This window comes from Desmodus rotundus, chromosome 12 (genome assembly GCF_022682495.2).
Source record: "Desmodus rotundus isolate HL8 chromosome 12, HLdesRot8A.1, whole genome shotgun sequence".
In the NCBI taxonomy this organism is placed as follows: Eukaryota; Metazoa; Chordata; class Mammalia; order Chiroptera; family Phyllostomidae; genus Desmodus; species Desmodus rotundus.
The window spans coordinates 34,628,248-34,643,020 of NC_071398.1; the positions used below are offsets into that span (position 1 = coordinate 34,628,248).

Here is a 14,773-nt window from a genome sequence, read left to right on the forward strand (position 1 = left end):
ATCTGACCAGTACTCCTTAACCCATCAAGGTCATCAAAAACAAGACAAGTCTGAGAAACTTTCACAGCAAAGGGGTTCTAAAGAGACATGACAACTCAATGTAATGTGGTATCCCGGAAAAGAAAAAGGACATTAGGTAAAAACTAAGGAAATTTAAATAAACTATAACTTTAGTTAATAAATAATGTACCATATCAGTTCATTAATTGTTACACATGTATCATACTAATATATTAATACTAGAAGGAACTGGGTGTAGGAACTGCACTGTTTTCTCAATTTTTCAGTAACTCTAAAACTATTCTAAAAAGTCTACTAAAAAGAAAAGTTTGCCAAATAAAGTTTGTAAGTGTATTTTTTGTAAAATTTCACTGTTATATAACTGTATGTATACTTTTCTGAGTGTACTTATACTTTCATCAAAACAAAATGAAACAATGTATGCTGTAGGTTTCTAGGTATCTTCAACTCTCTTCTTTTACTGAGAATTTTTGTCACAAAAAGATGTATGCTAAAATTTTACCACATGCCTTTCCTACGTCTATGAAGATTATATAGTTTCTCTTTAATTTTTTAATAAAGTAAATGACACAAGATTTTTTCTAGTGTTAAACTATGCTTGCATTACTGGAGTAAATACAACTTGCAAGTCTAATTTGTATGCTAATATTTTGTGCAGGATTTTTGCATCTGCATTTATGAATGAGAATGCCTTGTAATATTCATTTTATCCCATAATGGCCTTAACTGGTTTTGCTATCAAAAGACGTGATAGCCCCATAACATGGGCTAAGTACTCAATTTTTAAAAATTTCTCTGGAAGAGTTTATGTAAGATTAGAATGATATATTTTTATTCCTTGCAAATTTAATGGAAATCACCTGTAAATTTACAGATATTTGTTGCATTTTCAGAAGAATTGAAACGAATGGTTAAATTTTTCTAAGGCATAGTACTTAACGTTATTAGGACTTCCTATTTGAGTTGGTTTTGTAATTTTAAAATAATTTATCCAAATCATTACAATTTTAAATGTACTGACATGGTATTCTTTATTGTTGTTTCTCTTCTCGGCTAAGATTACATTCCCCACTTAGTTTAGTTATTTATGTCTCCTTTCATGATCAAACTTGACAATTTTTTTCTTTTTGCTCTTATCTCAATTACATCCTTCCTTCTAATTTTGAGTTTATTCCGTGGTTCTTTTCTAATGTAAGTTAGCTCATTAAAGTTCACCCTTCTCCATGTATGTAAGCCTACAACTTTTCTTCCAACTACTACATTCAAAGCAACCTACAAGTTTCACACGCAGTATTTTCACAATCATTACAAAGTATTTTAACCTTCCATTTATTTTTTTAATCAATGAGTTATTTTAAGTATGTTTTTATACCCCACAAATACATAGATGTGTACTCATTTAGTTATATGCCTGTCCCCAATATCACACTAAGCCTCCTAAATAGTTCACTGCATACAACAGACATGCAAATAAACGTTGGCTGAATTTAATCCAAGCACTATCACAAGAAAGCTACTAAAGTGTCCCTTTACTATATTTAAAATAACATACATCATTAAGTACAATCTCTTCAAGACTTTAAATAAAAATGACCTCATTTTCTATCACCAGCACTAAAAATATTCCCAGAAATATATATAACTCTTACTTGAACAAATACTTTGCCCAAACGATGCAATGAATAGGTTCTGAAGGTGTGTTACGAATTGTACAGCCAGGAAAAGTTCTTTGAGTTGGTTTGGGATGACATTCATAACACTCAGTCACACCCTGCAAAGTAAAAATGTGAGATAAAACATTTACCCCATGAGAATGGTTTCTCAATGAGGTATTATCATAAACATTTCATTCATTCCTCTCCATCCCAACTGGGTTGTATATACTGTTAAAGGAAATTTTAAAATATTAGTGACCCCAAAACCCTTACTTTACAAAGAAGGAACTATAATATAAAAGCTAATTGAATGAATCAACCTTAGTCACAGCTAAGGCTAACCCAGGACTCCTCTGACCCCTGGCCCAGGGAACACCACTTATACCAGTCAAATAAAAATCACCGCACCTTAATATCAAACATAAGAAGTTTACCGTAATCACACCAAAGAAAAACTACTAGAGAGAGAAATAACTTTCTAACTATATCTATCTCAAAGTCGTGAAACTCAGTTATTTAAGTATTATTCATAGCCTTACCTTATTCTCCTAAATACTAATTGAAAGTAATTACTGATTTCAAGAGCAATCTAGATACCTCGGAAAAATAGTAGGTAGTATCAAACCAAATATTCTTCATTTTGCTGAATGTTACCTTTCATGTTACACCGTAAAAAGTGCCAAAGTCTACAGCACTTGAGACAATTTTTTAAAACTATCAATTTTTCACCCTGGCTGGTGTGGCCCAGTGGATTGAGCCCTGGACCACAAAGCAGAGGGTCTCTGGTTTGATTCCCAGTCAGGGTACGTGCCTGGGTTGCAGGCCAGGTTCCCCGGTATGGAGAGCACAAGAGGCAACCACACAGTGACACTTCTCTTCCTCTCTTTCTCCCTCCCTTCCCCTCTGTCTAAAAATAAATAAATAAAGTATTTTAAAAAAGAAAATGTAAAGGTTATATTAAAAAAAAAAAAAACTATCAATTTTTCTTTCCTCTTAGCCATTCTCAAACTCAGTCTTAATACACACTAGTATCTCAGGATCATGATGAGAATTACCCTTCTAATAACGGTGAAAGAACCAAAATTTGTAAATATTGTTTCCATATAAATTGTAGCAGATCCAGGGTTTTCCCCATAATACCATTTCTGGGGTCCTTCCAATATGCTTTCTTAGAGGCAGTCATATGGCAGTTATTCCTCACAGGAGTGGAGAAAAAAAGAACAGCTGCCTTCACCTATCAATAGATCCTGAAGGCCTCCACTGATTTAATTAAATTGACCACACTTTGGCATTTACACATCTTTACAGAATGATCCTACATAAGCTTCCCAAAGTAGTTTTGACAGTTAAAGTAGAACCAAAATTTTCAAAATGGGTAAACTGTCAATCAAATAAAAAGGGCAAATTTCAAGTACAGTGTAATTCCTTTTAGTTTCAAAATCTGTAAAATCATCCTTCAAATGTATTTGTGTTTAGTTTCTTGAAAGAATTAGAAAAAAAAAGATGTGAGCAGCAAATGAATCACAATGCTAAGATTTTATAATTGGGTTATGAGTACACAGATATTTGCTCTATTATTCTCTATCCAAACTTTTGGGAAACTCCACAAATACACCAAAAATATTTTCCAACATATTCTTCAGATCTATCCATCCAAACTTTTTTTAAATTTTATTTTACTGTTTATGCTTCTACAGTTGTTCCAATTTTTATCCTTTTACCCCCTCCACACACTGCCCACTCAGTAAGGCAATCCCCACACCGTTGTCCACGTCCATGGGTCATGCATATATATCCTTTGGCTACTACATTTCCTATGCTGTCCTTTACATCCCCGTGACTATTCTATAACAAATTTTTACTTCTTAATTCCTTCACCTTTCCCCCCTATCCCCCAACCCCCCTCCCATCTTGCAACCATCAAAATGTTCTCTGTATCTATAACTGTTTCTGTTCTGCATGTTCATTTGCTTTTTCAGATAGAATTGTTGATAGATATGTATTTATTCACATTTTATTGTTCATATTTTTTATCTTCTTAAAGATGACCCTTTAACATTTCATATAATACTGGTTTTGTGGTGATGAACTCCTTTACGTTTTTCCTAAGAAGCTCTATCTGTCCTTCAATTCTAAACAACAGCTTTCCTGGACAGAGTAATCTTGATTACAAGTCCTTGCTTTTCATCACTTGGAATATTTCTTGCTATTCCCTTCTAACCTGCAAAGTTTCTTTTGAGAAATCAGTTGACAGTCTTATGGGAACTCCCTTGTAGCTAATTAAGTGCTTTTCTCTTGCTGCTTTTAAGATTCTCTCTGCCTTTAACCTTTGGCATTTTAATTATGATGTGTCTTGGTGTGAGCCTCCCTGGGTTCATCTTGTTTGGGGCTCTGCGCTTCCTGGACTTGTATGTCTATTTCCTTCACCAAGTTAGGCAAGTTTTCTTTCATTATTTTCTCAAATAGGCTTCTAATTTCTTGCTCTCTCTTCCCTCCGACACATCCATGATGCAAAAGTTGGTATACCTGAAGTTGTCCCAGAGTTTCCTTAAACTATCCTCATTTTTTTGGATTCTGTTTCCTTCTTGCTGTTCTGATTGGGTGTTTTTTGCTTCCTTATATTCCAAATCACTGATTTGATTCTCAGCTTCACCCACTCTACAGTTGATTCCCTGTAAATTAACCTTCATTTTAGTGTACGGCTTCATTTCTGACTGGTTCTTTATGGTTTCTATGTCCATTTTTATGCTGTCGAAGTTCTGAATTCACCTGCTGGTCCCTTAAGTTCATTCAGCAACCTTATAAAGTGTTTTGAACTCTTTATCTAATAGATTGCTTGTCTCCATTTCATTTAACTCTTTTTCTGGAATTTTGTTCTGTTCTTTCATTTGAGCTGTGTTTCTTTGTCTTCTCAATTTGGCAGGCTCCCTGTGTTTGTTTCTATGTATTAGGTAGAGCTGCTACTACTCCCTTGCTTAGAAGAGTGGTCTAATACAGTATGTGTCCAGAGGCACAGCCTCCCCTATCACCCCAGCTAGGCACTTGAGGTGTGCCCACCATGGGGGCTGTGTACAACCTCCTCTTGTAGTTGAGTCTTCATTGCTGCTGGCAAGTCAATGGGAGGGATTTACCCAGGCCAATCAGTTACAACAACTGGCTGTAACCACTGACCACTGTATAACATCAGCTGTGGAGGGACCCACTCCACAAAGCAGGACTTACTTCAGCAGGGCTCTGGTGCCTGTTGAGTCCACCCCTTGAATGTGTTGCTTGTGGAGGTGGTAGGGTAGTGGTACTCCAATATGGTCCATAGCTGTCCACCAGTTACGCTGGCTCTGGGGTCTCACGGAAGGTGGAAGGCCAAGGTCAACCACTGCCTGTGTTCTGTCTGGGGCCAAGAGCATAAGCTACAAAGCAATCTGTAGATGACTGCTATTGTGCTGGGCTTAGAGGTGCCCAAAAGCCAAGCTGTGCACCAACGCCAGCTGCTGCTAGTGCTGGGCCTCCAGCCACTCAGCAAGAACTATGGGGCTCACTGAGGCCAGATACTGTTTGTCTGAGATTTAGAAAAATCTGAAGCATGAGCCAAGACAAGCCATTTGTACAGAAAAGCCTTTGGGAACAGCCTGGGTGGGCCCTAATGTACAATAGGACAGAGCCTCAGAGAATCAGCAGGGGTGGGTCAAACAGTGTAAGCCAGGTTGATGGAGTCTCAAGATATGTTGCTTGCCTACCAGTTTTATGGCTCTGTGGTTTGGGGGAGGAAGCTCAGAAAAGGAACATTGGCTTCTGCCACCACTTCTCTCTGGGAAAAAGTTAGCCCCTGGCTCTCGCCCTGATGCCAGACAATTCAGCTCCTCCCTGTATGTCTCTGGTGCCTTTCAATCTGCTGCTCTCATGCTGGAGCTCAGACGGAGTGAGTCTCAGTAAGTCTGTGCAGGGGTCCTTTAAGAGAACTGCCAGGGAATTTGGCAGTTTCTGTCTTCCACAGCCTTGATTTTTACCACCAGAAGGTATGTGCACCTATTTTCCTGGCACTGAAACCATGGACTGGGGAGCCCAGTGTGGGGGTGGGACCCCTCACTCCCGAGATATCCCTCCCGATTTTTATCCGCCACACTAGGACCTTCCGTATCTCCTCCGCCCCTACCAGTCTTGATGTGGTTTCTTCTTTAATTCCATAGTTATAGGACTTTCATTCAGCTCGATTTCTGGCAATTCTTAACAATGGTTGTTCTAGTTTAGCTGTAACTTTGATGTGGTTGTATGAGGGGGCAAGCTGTTTACCTAGGCCATCTTAGCTTTCTCCAGACTTCTTTACCCAAAATATAACTTTTTAGAACCTTTGTTTACCATATGTCAACTATACCATGACGTATCTCATGTCTACAAAGAATTTTAAAAGTCAAGTTTATTATGTTTGCCAGTCTACAGATTTTAAGGTACAAGCTAAATGACTCAAAGTAGCACAGAGATAAAGGATCTCTGCCTGTCCTCTTTTGGGGTGCCTTTATGGTATCCTAAGTTTTATAGGGGCACAAAATTCCTTATGTCTTGGACACTGAATCACCCATATCGTATAAATCCAAAGTTTATGTCCTTCCTCCTCTTCCTTGGGGTCTCAAGTATTTGTGAAGTATATATATAAAAAAAAGTTCTTTACCTTTTTGATAGTAGTTACTTGCCCAAGATAACCAGCAGTTCCACTCTCAATAAGAGGGACATCAGCCGCCAGACACATCCTATTAACATGGTTGCGGGCAGCTGGGGGAAAAAAAAAAAAAAAAAACTAGTTAGCAGGAATTTATTGGGTAGGGGAGAAATTAGTTAACCTTTAATTAGGATGACATTTACCCAAACTATTTCTAATTGATTTTATCTTCCATACAATTAATTTACTTAGAGCTGTGACCACAATAATACAACTGTTATAGACATTTAAAAAACATTCACTAGCGTAATTTCCAACATAAGGACTTTGTTTACCCCAGGAAAAGCACCTCTATGTTAATTATTAAATTCCAAAGTGCCATCTTCTTCTATTGATGTGCCTATTCCATAAACCTTGACTAAAACATTGTTTCAATGTGTTCTGAGTTCTCAAGTTGCTATTATTCTAATACAATTTCAGGCAATACATGAAAGTTTAGGAGAATGTGGACTATCAACTTGGAACTACTAAGGTAATTTAAGGCTAGGTGAAAGAAAATGAATTCAATTAAAAGATTCATTCTGACCCTTTATATGCGACTTTGTATGTTTTTTCTTTTGGTATTTCTGTCTCCAAATTGTTACAAACTCATTTGACACATGTATTTTAAATGTGGAAGTAATTAGAAGCAAGGAACATTAAGTATTTTCACCCCACATTCCAGAAACATACGTCTGTTAAAAATGACTGGCTACATAACACTGGATTATATGAAACATCACCACATACTGTGAAAAGTTTTAGTTGGTCTATAATGTGTGCATCTAATAGAATCCAATCTAATCTAATATCTTACAGCACTAGATATAATTCAAGAGCCATAGCTTTTGTATCAACTTTGGCATCCTGTTGCCTCATTCTCAAAACAGTGGTTTTCGGCCCTGATTGCACCTTTAAACCATCTGGGGAACTTTGAAAAAATGACCCCATAAGTCTGGCTGAACTAGTCTTGGGTAAGATCTGGACATTGATACTTCTTAGATTTCCACATAAATGAAGGGAGTATGTAAGTGTTGGGATAATCAGAATCAAACATCCATGCATACACCCTATGTGGTCACCCTCTTTAGTATTGTTCCTTATATTCACACCTTTGATGGCTAAATTCCTGCCTGGAACCAGTTTTAGTTAAAATTACAATCATATGGCAAGATTTAAAGCTGATCACATATCTGTTTAAGTTCTAACTCATAAAGAAATATTTTGATTAATTCTAAATGTGTAAACAGACTTGTTATGGGGAAAGAAACATACTTAGATATCATAAATATTAAAACAATCTCACCTCTGTTATCTAAAGCATTCATAACCAATATAAATTGTCGGAAAAATTCCACATTATAGTCAGGGCTACAACACAAAACAAAAAAAAGAGAGATCAATAAAACAACCAGCCTTAAGCATGATCTTCACAGTAAAATACAGGGTCCTGAAAAGTATATTACAGTAATAACGGTGCAAAAATAACGGAAATAATTAGGGGTCTGTACACTGACATAGATTTGACTTTTCTAACCACCATAAGCAGATTTCAAAGAAATTACTTCCCCCTAATCCTTATGAGTGGTTATACATCCTTTGTGCCAGCTACCTAGGGCACAAGGGCAAGATCTCCAACTAGCAGAAAGATGGCATGACCTCACTAGTCCCACCAGGCCTTCTCTGGGCAGTAAGTGCCTGGGAACACACAAAGAACACATTCCCAGGATCTGCCTGGCCTCTGGCTTCACCTCACATGGTTAAGATCAGGCAGGGTTCAGGCCCCAAGAGTCCCTGCTTTTAGCAGCACTGGGAAAAGCAACACAGGGTAAGAGGGCTATAGGGCTATAGGCAGGCTTGTAGAACAAACATCCAGAGCATAAAAAAGAAACTGGAAATACAAATTCCCTGAGAAAGTATAAGACTTCCTCTATTTCCAGACCTCAAATAAGAAGTCATTATTTTCAGTACCATTTACTTGTGAGCTACATTAACAACTCTAGGATAACTGAAGCCCTGTGCTAACACCTCCAAAATGACACATTAACTGTATCTAGCTTTACTGAGATCAGAGCATATTCATATACTGTCAAAACTACTGACCCATGACAATTCCTGGCATTATACTATAGAAGTTACAGTCTTAAAAATGAATTATCTTGGAAAGCAACCTTTAAAACTGAAAAAGACCACAGCTGAAACCAATCAGAATGAGAGCAAATAATTTAGAAAAATTTGAATCATCACATAAAAAGGATTTTTCACAGTTTAGAGTATCTTGTTACTTAAAACAATATAAGATCCTTTATCAAGTTTCCAAGTAACTTATTTATTTAAAGTATTAAGATATTTCACCTCTTATCTAAATTACTCAAATCATATATATGAACTATTACAAGAATGTCACTCAACTTATGTGGGCACAAACTACCACATTTTAATTATTCTAGAAAAGTCATTTTTACAAAGCAGAATGACGTCAAGCTCATATACTTGGCTAATAAAAATATCATATACTTTAAAACTTTAATTAAAAATGTACAACAAAAAAATTTTGCAACATAATAATAAGAGCATACTTCATGATGCTGTCATGGTAGGCTATGATATTAGCTTGCGGGTAAAACTGCAGTACACTTTCTTTGGCAACCTGGAAAAACAAGCAACACTAAATTACTAATTTACTAAATTGATACAACATTTCTATCTGTATTTGAAATACATTTATGGCAAACATTACTATTGTTTCACCTACTTACATAATCTTATTCACAAAAAAAATAAAGAAATATCAAAATGTCAAAATTTCATTAAAATTAAGCTATATACTCATATTTATAAAATAATAGGAGGGCCACCCCACTCCCATATATAGTTCTACAAGAAAAACAAGCTTCAGCAAAAATGTAAAATATAGTACAGAAGTGTTATACATTCATTCAACCAATATTTACTAAGTATCTTCTATGTACCCAGATCTGTGTAAGGAAGGCACTTGGTGAGCAAAAGTGACATTAATCTAATAACCATCCAGATAAATGCTACTACAAACTATGAGAAATGATATCCAGAAAAAGTAGGTTATTGTAAGAAGATCTGGTTTATTCTAAGAGATTTAGGACAGTACCCCCAGAGAAGGGAGCCTAATGGAGAAAAGCGTGGGAATTTGCCACAAGGACTGGAGAAAAAACCAAAGGGAAAAGATGTTCTAACACCCTTAATCAAAATGGAACATTCAAGGAACTAAAAGCCCTGGCCAGGTAGGTGTTGGTCAGAGCACTGTTTACACCAAAGCTGGAGGTTCAACCCTTGGTCAAGACACATAAAAGAATCAACCAATGAATGCATGGATATGTAGAGCAACAAATCAATGTTTCTCTAATAAAAAAAATCAATAAATTAAAAAAGAAAAGAAAAGAAAGGAACTAAGGAAAGGGTCAGGGTGGCTAGAACCTCAGGGGAGGCTGTCTCCTTTAAAAAGGGACAACAGCACTGGCTGGTGTTGCTCAGCTGGGCATAGCCCCACAAAGCAGAAGGTCCCACCCAGGTTGGATTTCCAGTCAGGGTGCATGCCTGGATTGCAGGTTAGATCCCTGGTCCACTTATGGCAGGCAAACTAGTCCATGTTTCTCTCTCACATCAATGTTCCTCTCCCTCTTTGTCTCCTTTCCTTACCCTTTCTCTAAAATAAATAAAGTTTAAAAAAATAAAATAAAAAGGGACTGCATAAACTGCAGCTTCTCTTGCCTCCAAATACAGGAGCAGCCAATCTCTAGAGAATGTAGGGACACAAGGTTCATCGTAAGCAAACAGTCAGAAACTTAAATAAGGGGCAGCATTTACAGGATTTGGTAGAGCACGTCCATTTCCTCGGTAGACCAAAAAAGGGAAGGTATCTTTAGTCCTTTAGTCCACATATCCCTTTTATTTTTCACAGTCCCTCAGCTAAAGAGATAGCTTCTCCATATTCTCCTTCCTACTAGATATCTGATTAACTTGACACCATAGAGGATCCATCAGACTAGAAAAATAAATGAATAAATAGAAATGGTATGAGAAACATAAAGTTACCTGGGCCTTTGATCTTCCAACATGTTTCTTTTGAAATAAAAACTGTCTGTTGAGGTTGCTGACATCAATAGTATCCAGATCAATCTACAAATACATAAAATTCAGATAAATCACAAAATTTCTGGTATGTTTGAGCAATATCACTATTTTCAGCATAACCAAGAACTTTTGATATTTGCCACATTCGTGGAGAAAACGTTTTTCCACCAATGCCAATATTCTTAAACAGATAATCTAATGAATATAAAAATATATATAGGAGTAATTTTGATTTTTCAAAATTACTATGGTCAGGGTTGGGAAAAAATATACAATATGAACAGAGAAAACAGGGAATAACAAATAAAAGATAAATACCCAAAACAGAGTCATAAAATATTACCAAAAAATATGTAAAATAAGAGACAAAAAGTCTTTAAAAAACAAAAACAAAATTTAACTCGAGATAACACCCCCCCCCCCGAAAATTTTTGGATTAAAAAGATACCCACCCACCCCCGCCCCACCGGAATGGTGTGGATGGGTGGGTTGAGCATCGCCCTGCAATGGAAAGGTTGCTCATTTAATTCCCGGTCAGGGCACAAGCCTAGGCTGTGGGCCAGGTCCCCAATTGGGAGGCATGTGAGAGGCTTCTCTCACACATCAATGTTTTTCTCCCTCTCCTCCCTCTCTCTAAAAATAAATAAATAAAACCTTTAAAAATATTTTTTAAGGATGCAAATATGTTAATAAATTCCATATTGGCCCTGGCCAGGTAGCTCACTTAGTTTCAGGGTTGAGCCACCATCAGGGCACATATAAGAAATCAACCAGTCGCCCTGGCCAGTGTGGTTCAGTGGGAGCACCAGTCTACGAATCCAAAGATCACTGGTTTGATTCCCAGTCAAGGTACCTGCCTGGGTTGTGGACCAGGTCCCCAGTTGGGGCATGGGAGAGGCAACAGATCTACTGATGCATCTATTGTCATTTCTTTTCCTTTCTTTCTCCCTCATTTCCCCTCTCTAAAATAAATCAAATCTTCAAAAAAAAAAAAAAATCAACTAATGAATGCATAAATAAGTGGAACCACCAATCAAAGTTTCTCTCTCTCCATAAAATCAATCAATAAATTCCATATTGAAAATGCAGCCCTGTCTGGTGTAGCTCAGTGGACTGAGCACAGGCCTCAGAATCAGAAGGTCGCCAGTTGGATTCCCAGTCAGGGCACATGCCTGGGTGGCAGGCCAGGTCCTTAGTAGGGGCCACATGAAAGGCAACCACACAATGTTTCTCTCCCTCTCTTTCTCCCTTCCTTCCCTCTTTCTAAAAATAAAATCTTTAAAAAAATGCATTATATAGCCATCTCTACCAATCTAATCTTTCAATCTACATATTAGATTTAACTGTGCCATTTTTCTTCCTTAAATAATACTTGGCAGACAAATTTATTGAATTTTGATAATTTCTTTAATTAAAAAATCTTCATCACAAACACAATTTCATTTACAATTGTTTCTTGAGGGATGTAAAGAAAAATTTCTACAGAAGATTTTAAGTGTCATTTTAAGTCTTATCTACTGCTGCTCAAAATTAATATAAGGGAAGAAAATAATGATTAAAGTCATTTTCATTCCATTTCAGTAAATTTATGTGCAGAGTAATTAAATCTTCTAATTATGAATCATCTTAACAGTTTTGCTTATAATTTGGGAAAATCATCAAAACATATAACCAACCACCTAAACATTTTTTCTTTGTATTTTCAAAATTTACTACAAAAATTTGAATTAAAAATTTTACTACAAAAACCAAACCAAATAAAATAGGATCAGCATTTACTTTCAGGCGCCCAATTTCACTGTCTTGTCTATTACAAAATGGTTCTTTTAAATAAGTATCAGTAGTTATCAGGTGAGGTACAAGCATTTTGAATTTGTGGTACAGAAAGTAATGGGACGACAAACCCTATAAAAAGCCAAAGGAAAAATGTGTACATTGTTCCCCCAAACACTCGTTTATTAGCTCTGTCAGACATCTCTACTCCCCCCTCCATTCATGTTTCCACTACATCTTAACACACTTTAAACTCACATCCAATTCCAGGAAACACCTTTAATCTCTAAAGCGTTTACTTTAATAGGAATAACTTGATTTAAAATTAGTCACTGTAAACTAATGCAAAAGTTAAGATCCTAACCAATATCTTTGATGAAATAAGCACGTGTATTATCTAAGGTAACAGTAATAGTGACAGTCACCCTTATACTACCCAGAACAGAAAAGCACGAGCCCCAAAGGAGTTCTGCCACCTGCTTCGAGACCCAAGGTAAATTACTAAATCCCACTGCATCTCACTTTTCTTCACATCTGTTAATAAAAAAAAAAGTGATGAAAGTAGCGTTCGCAACCATACAGTAGTAGAGAAGATTACTTGAGTTAATGCGAGTAAACCCCTCAGGACTTCACCAAAGCTCGGGACAAGCGCTCATTTGGGTAGTAATACCGCCACCCTCTGCTCTGGATCATTTCTGAGTTCAGGGGGCCCTCTGATTTAAACAGTCACAACGTGCACTAGACATTCAACCACCTCCTGCCTCGCGTTAAAGCTAAGAACTGCTCTGCAGCGAGAGGCCGCTTCTACACACTAGAGACGCCACAAATCGGTGCTGCCCTGGAGGCGGAGGCCGTCCCGCCGCCGGACGCCCGGAAGACCCAGGCCCGCGGCCTCCTCGGTAGCCCGAGCAGGCCCAGGGAGCAGCGAGGCCCGCTCCATCCCCGTCGAAAAGCTTCCTCATTTCGGCCGGGACCCCGGGGCGTCTTGGCCTGCCGTCGCACCCCATCTCCGTTCCCGAACCCCGGGCCCGGGCACCACGGCCCACCATTCAGCCCGCGCGCACGCCTGGCCCTCACCAGGTCGATGTGGGTGAACCCGGTGAGGACGAGGTTCTTGAGGAGCTCACAGCCGATGCCGCCCGCGCCCACCACGAGCACCCGGCCCCGGGCCACGGCCTCGGCCACCTCCCGGGGAAGCCCCCGCGACAGAGCCATGGCGGGACGACCACGAGAGACGACTCTGGCGGAGGCGGGAGAATTGAGCCGCGGCCGGAAGCGGGTGGGGGAAGGGCGGCCCGGCTTCCGTTCCTGCGCACTGCGGCCGCCAGTCGGCTCCAGGTGCGGGCGGCCTAGGTAGAACCTGGTAAGAGGGCCGCCCCTTCCCAAACTGGATTGTGAGCAGCAGGACTCTAACACTTGGGGCTGTACTCCTGCCTGGTCGTGTTCTTAGTTTTTAATTTATTTTTTAGGGACAGGCGAAGGGACGGCGAAAGAGGTAGAGAAACATCAATTGGTTGCCTCTGGATCGCCCTGGACCGCGGACCTGGCCCCGTAACCCACTTCGCCGAAGGACGGCCAAACCACTGAGCCACACTGGTCAGGACGGGTTGTGTTCTTTACGTACACCGCAAACCCACTGTCCACCTTAAGAAGCCTAAGCCTCTTGTAGCCTGTGGTTTGAACTGCCAGCGAAGGTTTCTTTACAGGTTAGAAAACAGATAGCCCTACATGTAAAGAGCTCTTATAAATTAAGAAGAAAATGAATGTCACCCCCCCCCCAATATAGGCAAAAGATGTGAACAGGCAATCAAAAGAAAATGGGCAATACGATCAATAAGCATATTGAAATTTAATCAAAGAAATGCAAAATATGTAAATTATTTTTACCTGTTAAACCAGTAAAAAGTTGAGAGGGGGGTTGGGAGTCTGGGTGAAAAAGAAAGGATTAAGAAGTACAAATTGGAACCCTGGCTGGTGCGAACCAAAGAGTCCCCGGCCCAATTCAGTCAGGGAACATGCCTGGGTTGCGGGCCAGGTCCCCAGTCAGGGGCACGTGAGAGGCAACCACACATCATGTTTCTCTCCCTCTCTCCTCCTTTCCTTCCCCCCTCGCCAAAAAAATTTTAAAAAGACAAAAAGTGAAGCAGGGTGCAGCCAAGAGGAGGGCCCCAAGAAGGGATTTGTAATGGGGTCCAGGACTCAGGGTGTCCAGGAAATATTAGAAAAATGTATGTAGGATGTCCTCACCCCCACAGGCCTGAGCCAAGGGGGATGGGACACATGGAACAGGGCCATTCAGAGCTGTTTTGGGTAGCAAGAGCTTTGCAGCTAACCCCAGGCATGGTCATTTAACATATCTATAACCTTTAACTGGTTTCATGGATATGTTAAATAGCTGTGGCCCTGCTTTGAGCCAGGGAGATGGGAGTGACTTCCACCCAAGGTGGGACTGGGAAGCAACTCCCCCTGGTTACAGGGCCTGCGTGAGAGCTTGGAGATGATTGGCTCCATGCCATGGGACCAC

General features: G+C 39.2%; 1 protein-coding gene across 1 annotated transcript in view; it reads right to left on the bottom strand.

Annotated features, from left to right (window-relative positions):
* The window catches only part of UBA2 (ubiquitin like modifier activating enzyme 2), a 38,424-nt gene extending 24,891 nt beyond the window's left edge, over window positions 1–13,533 (bottom strand). Inside the window, exons 1-6 of the mRNA XM_024577453.4 lie at window positions 13,327–13,533; window positions 10,438–10,521; window positions 8,946–9,016; window positions 7,673–7,737; window positions 6,340–6,440; window positions 1,671–1,792 (exon numbers count right to left, since the gene is read on the bottom strand). Coding sequence (XP_024433221.2) covers window positions 1,671–1,792; window positions 6,340–6,440; window positions 7,673–7,737; window positions 8,946–9,016; window positions 10,438–10,521; window positions 13,327–13,464 — 581 coding nt within the window. The 5' untranslated portion in view covers window positions 13,465–13,533. The remainder of the gene's footprint in view (window positions 1–1,670; window positions 1,793–6,339; window positions 6,441–7,672; window positions 7,738–8,945; window positions 9,017–10,437; window positions 10,522–13,326) is intronic.
* Window positions 13,534–14,773: the final 1,240 nt, after the last annotated feature.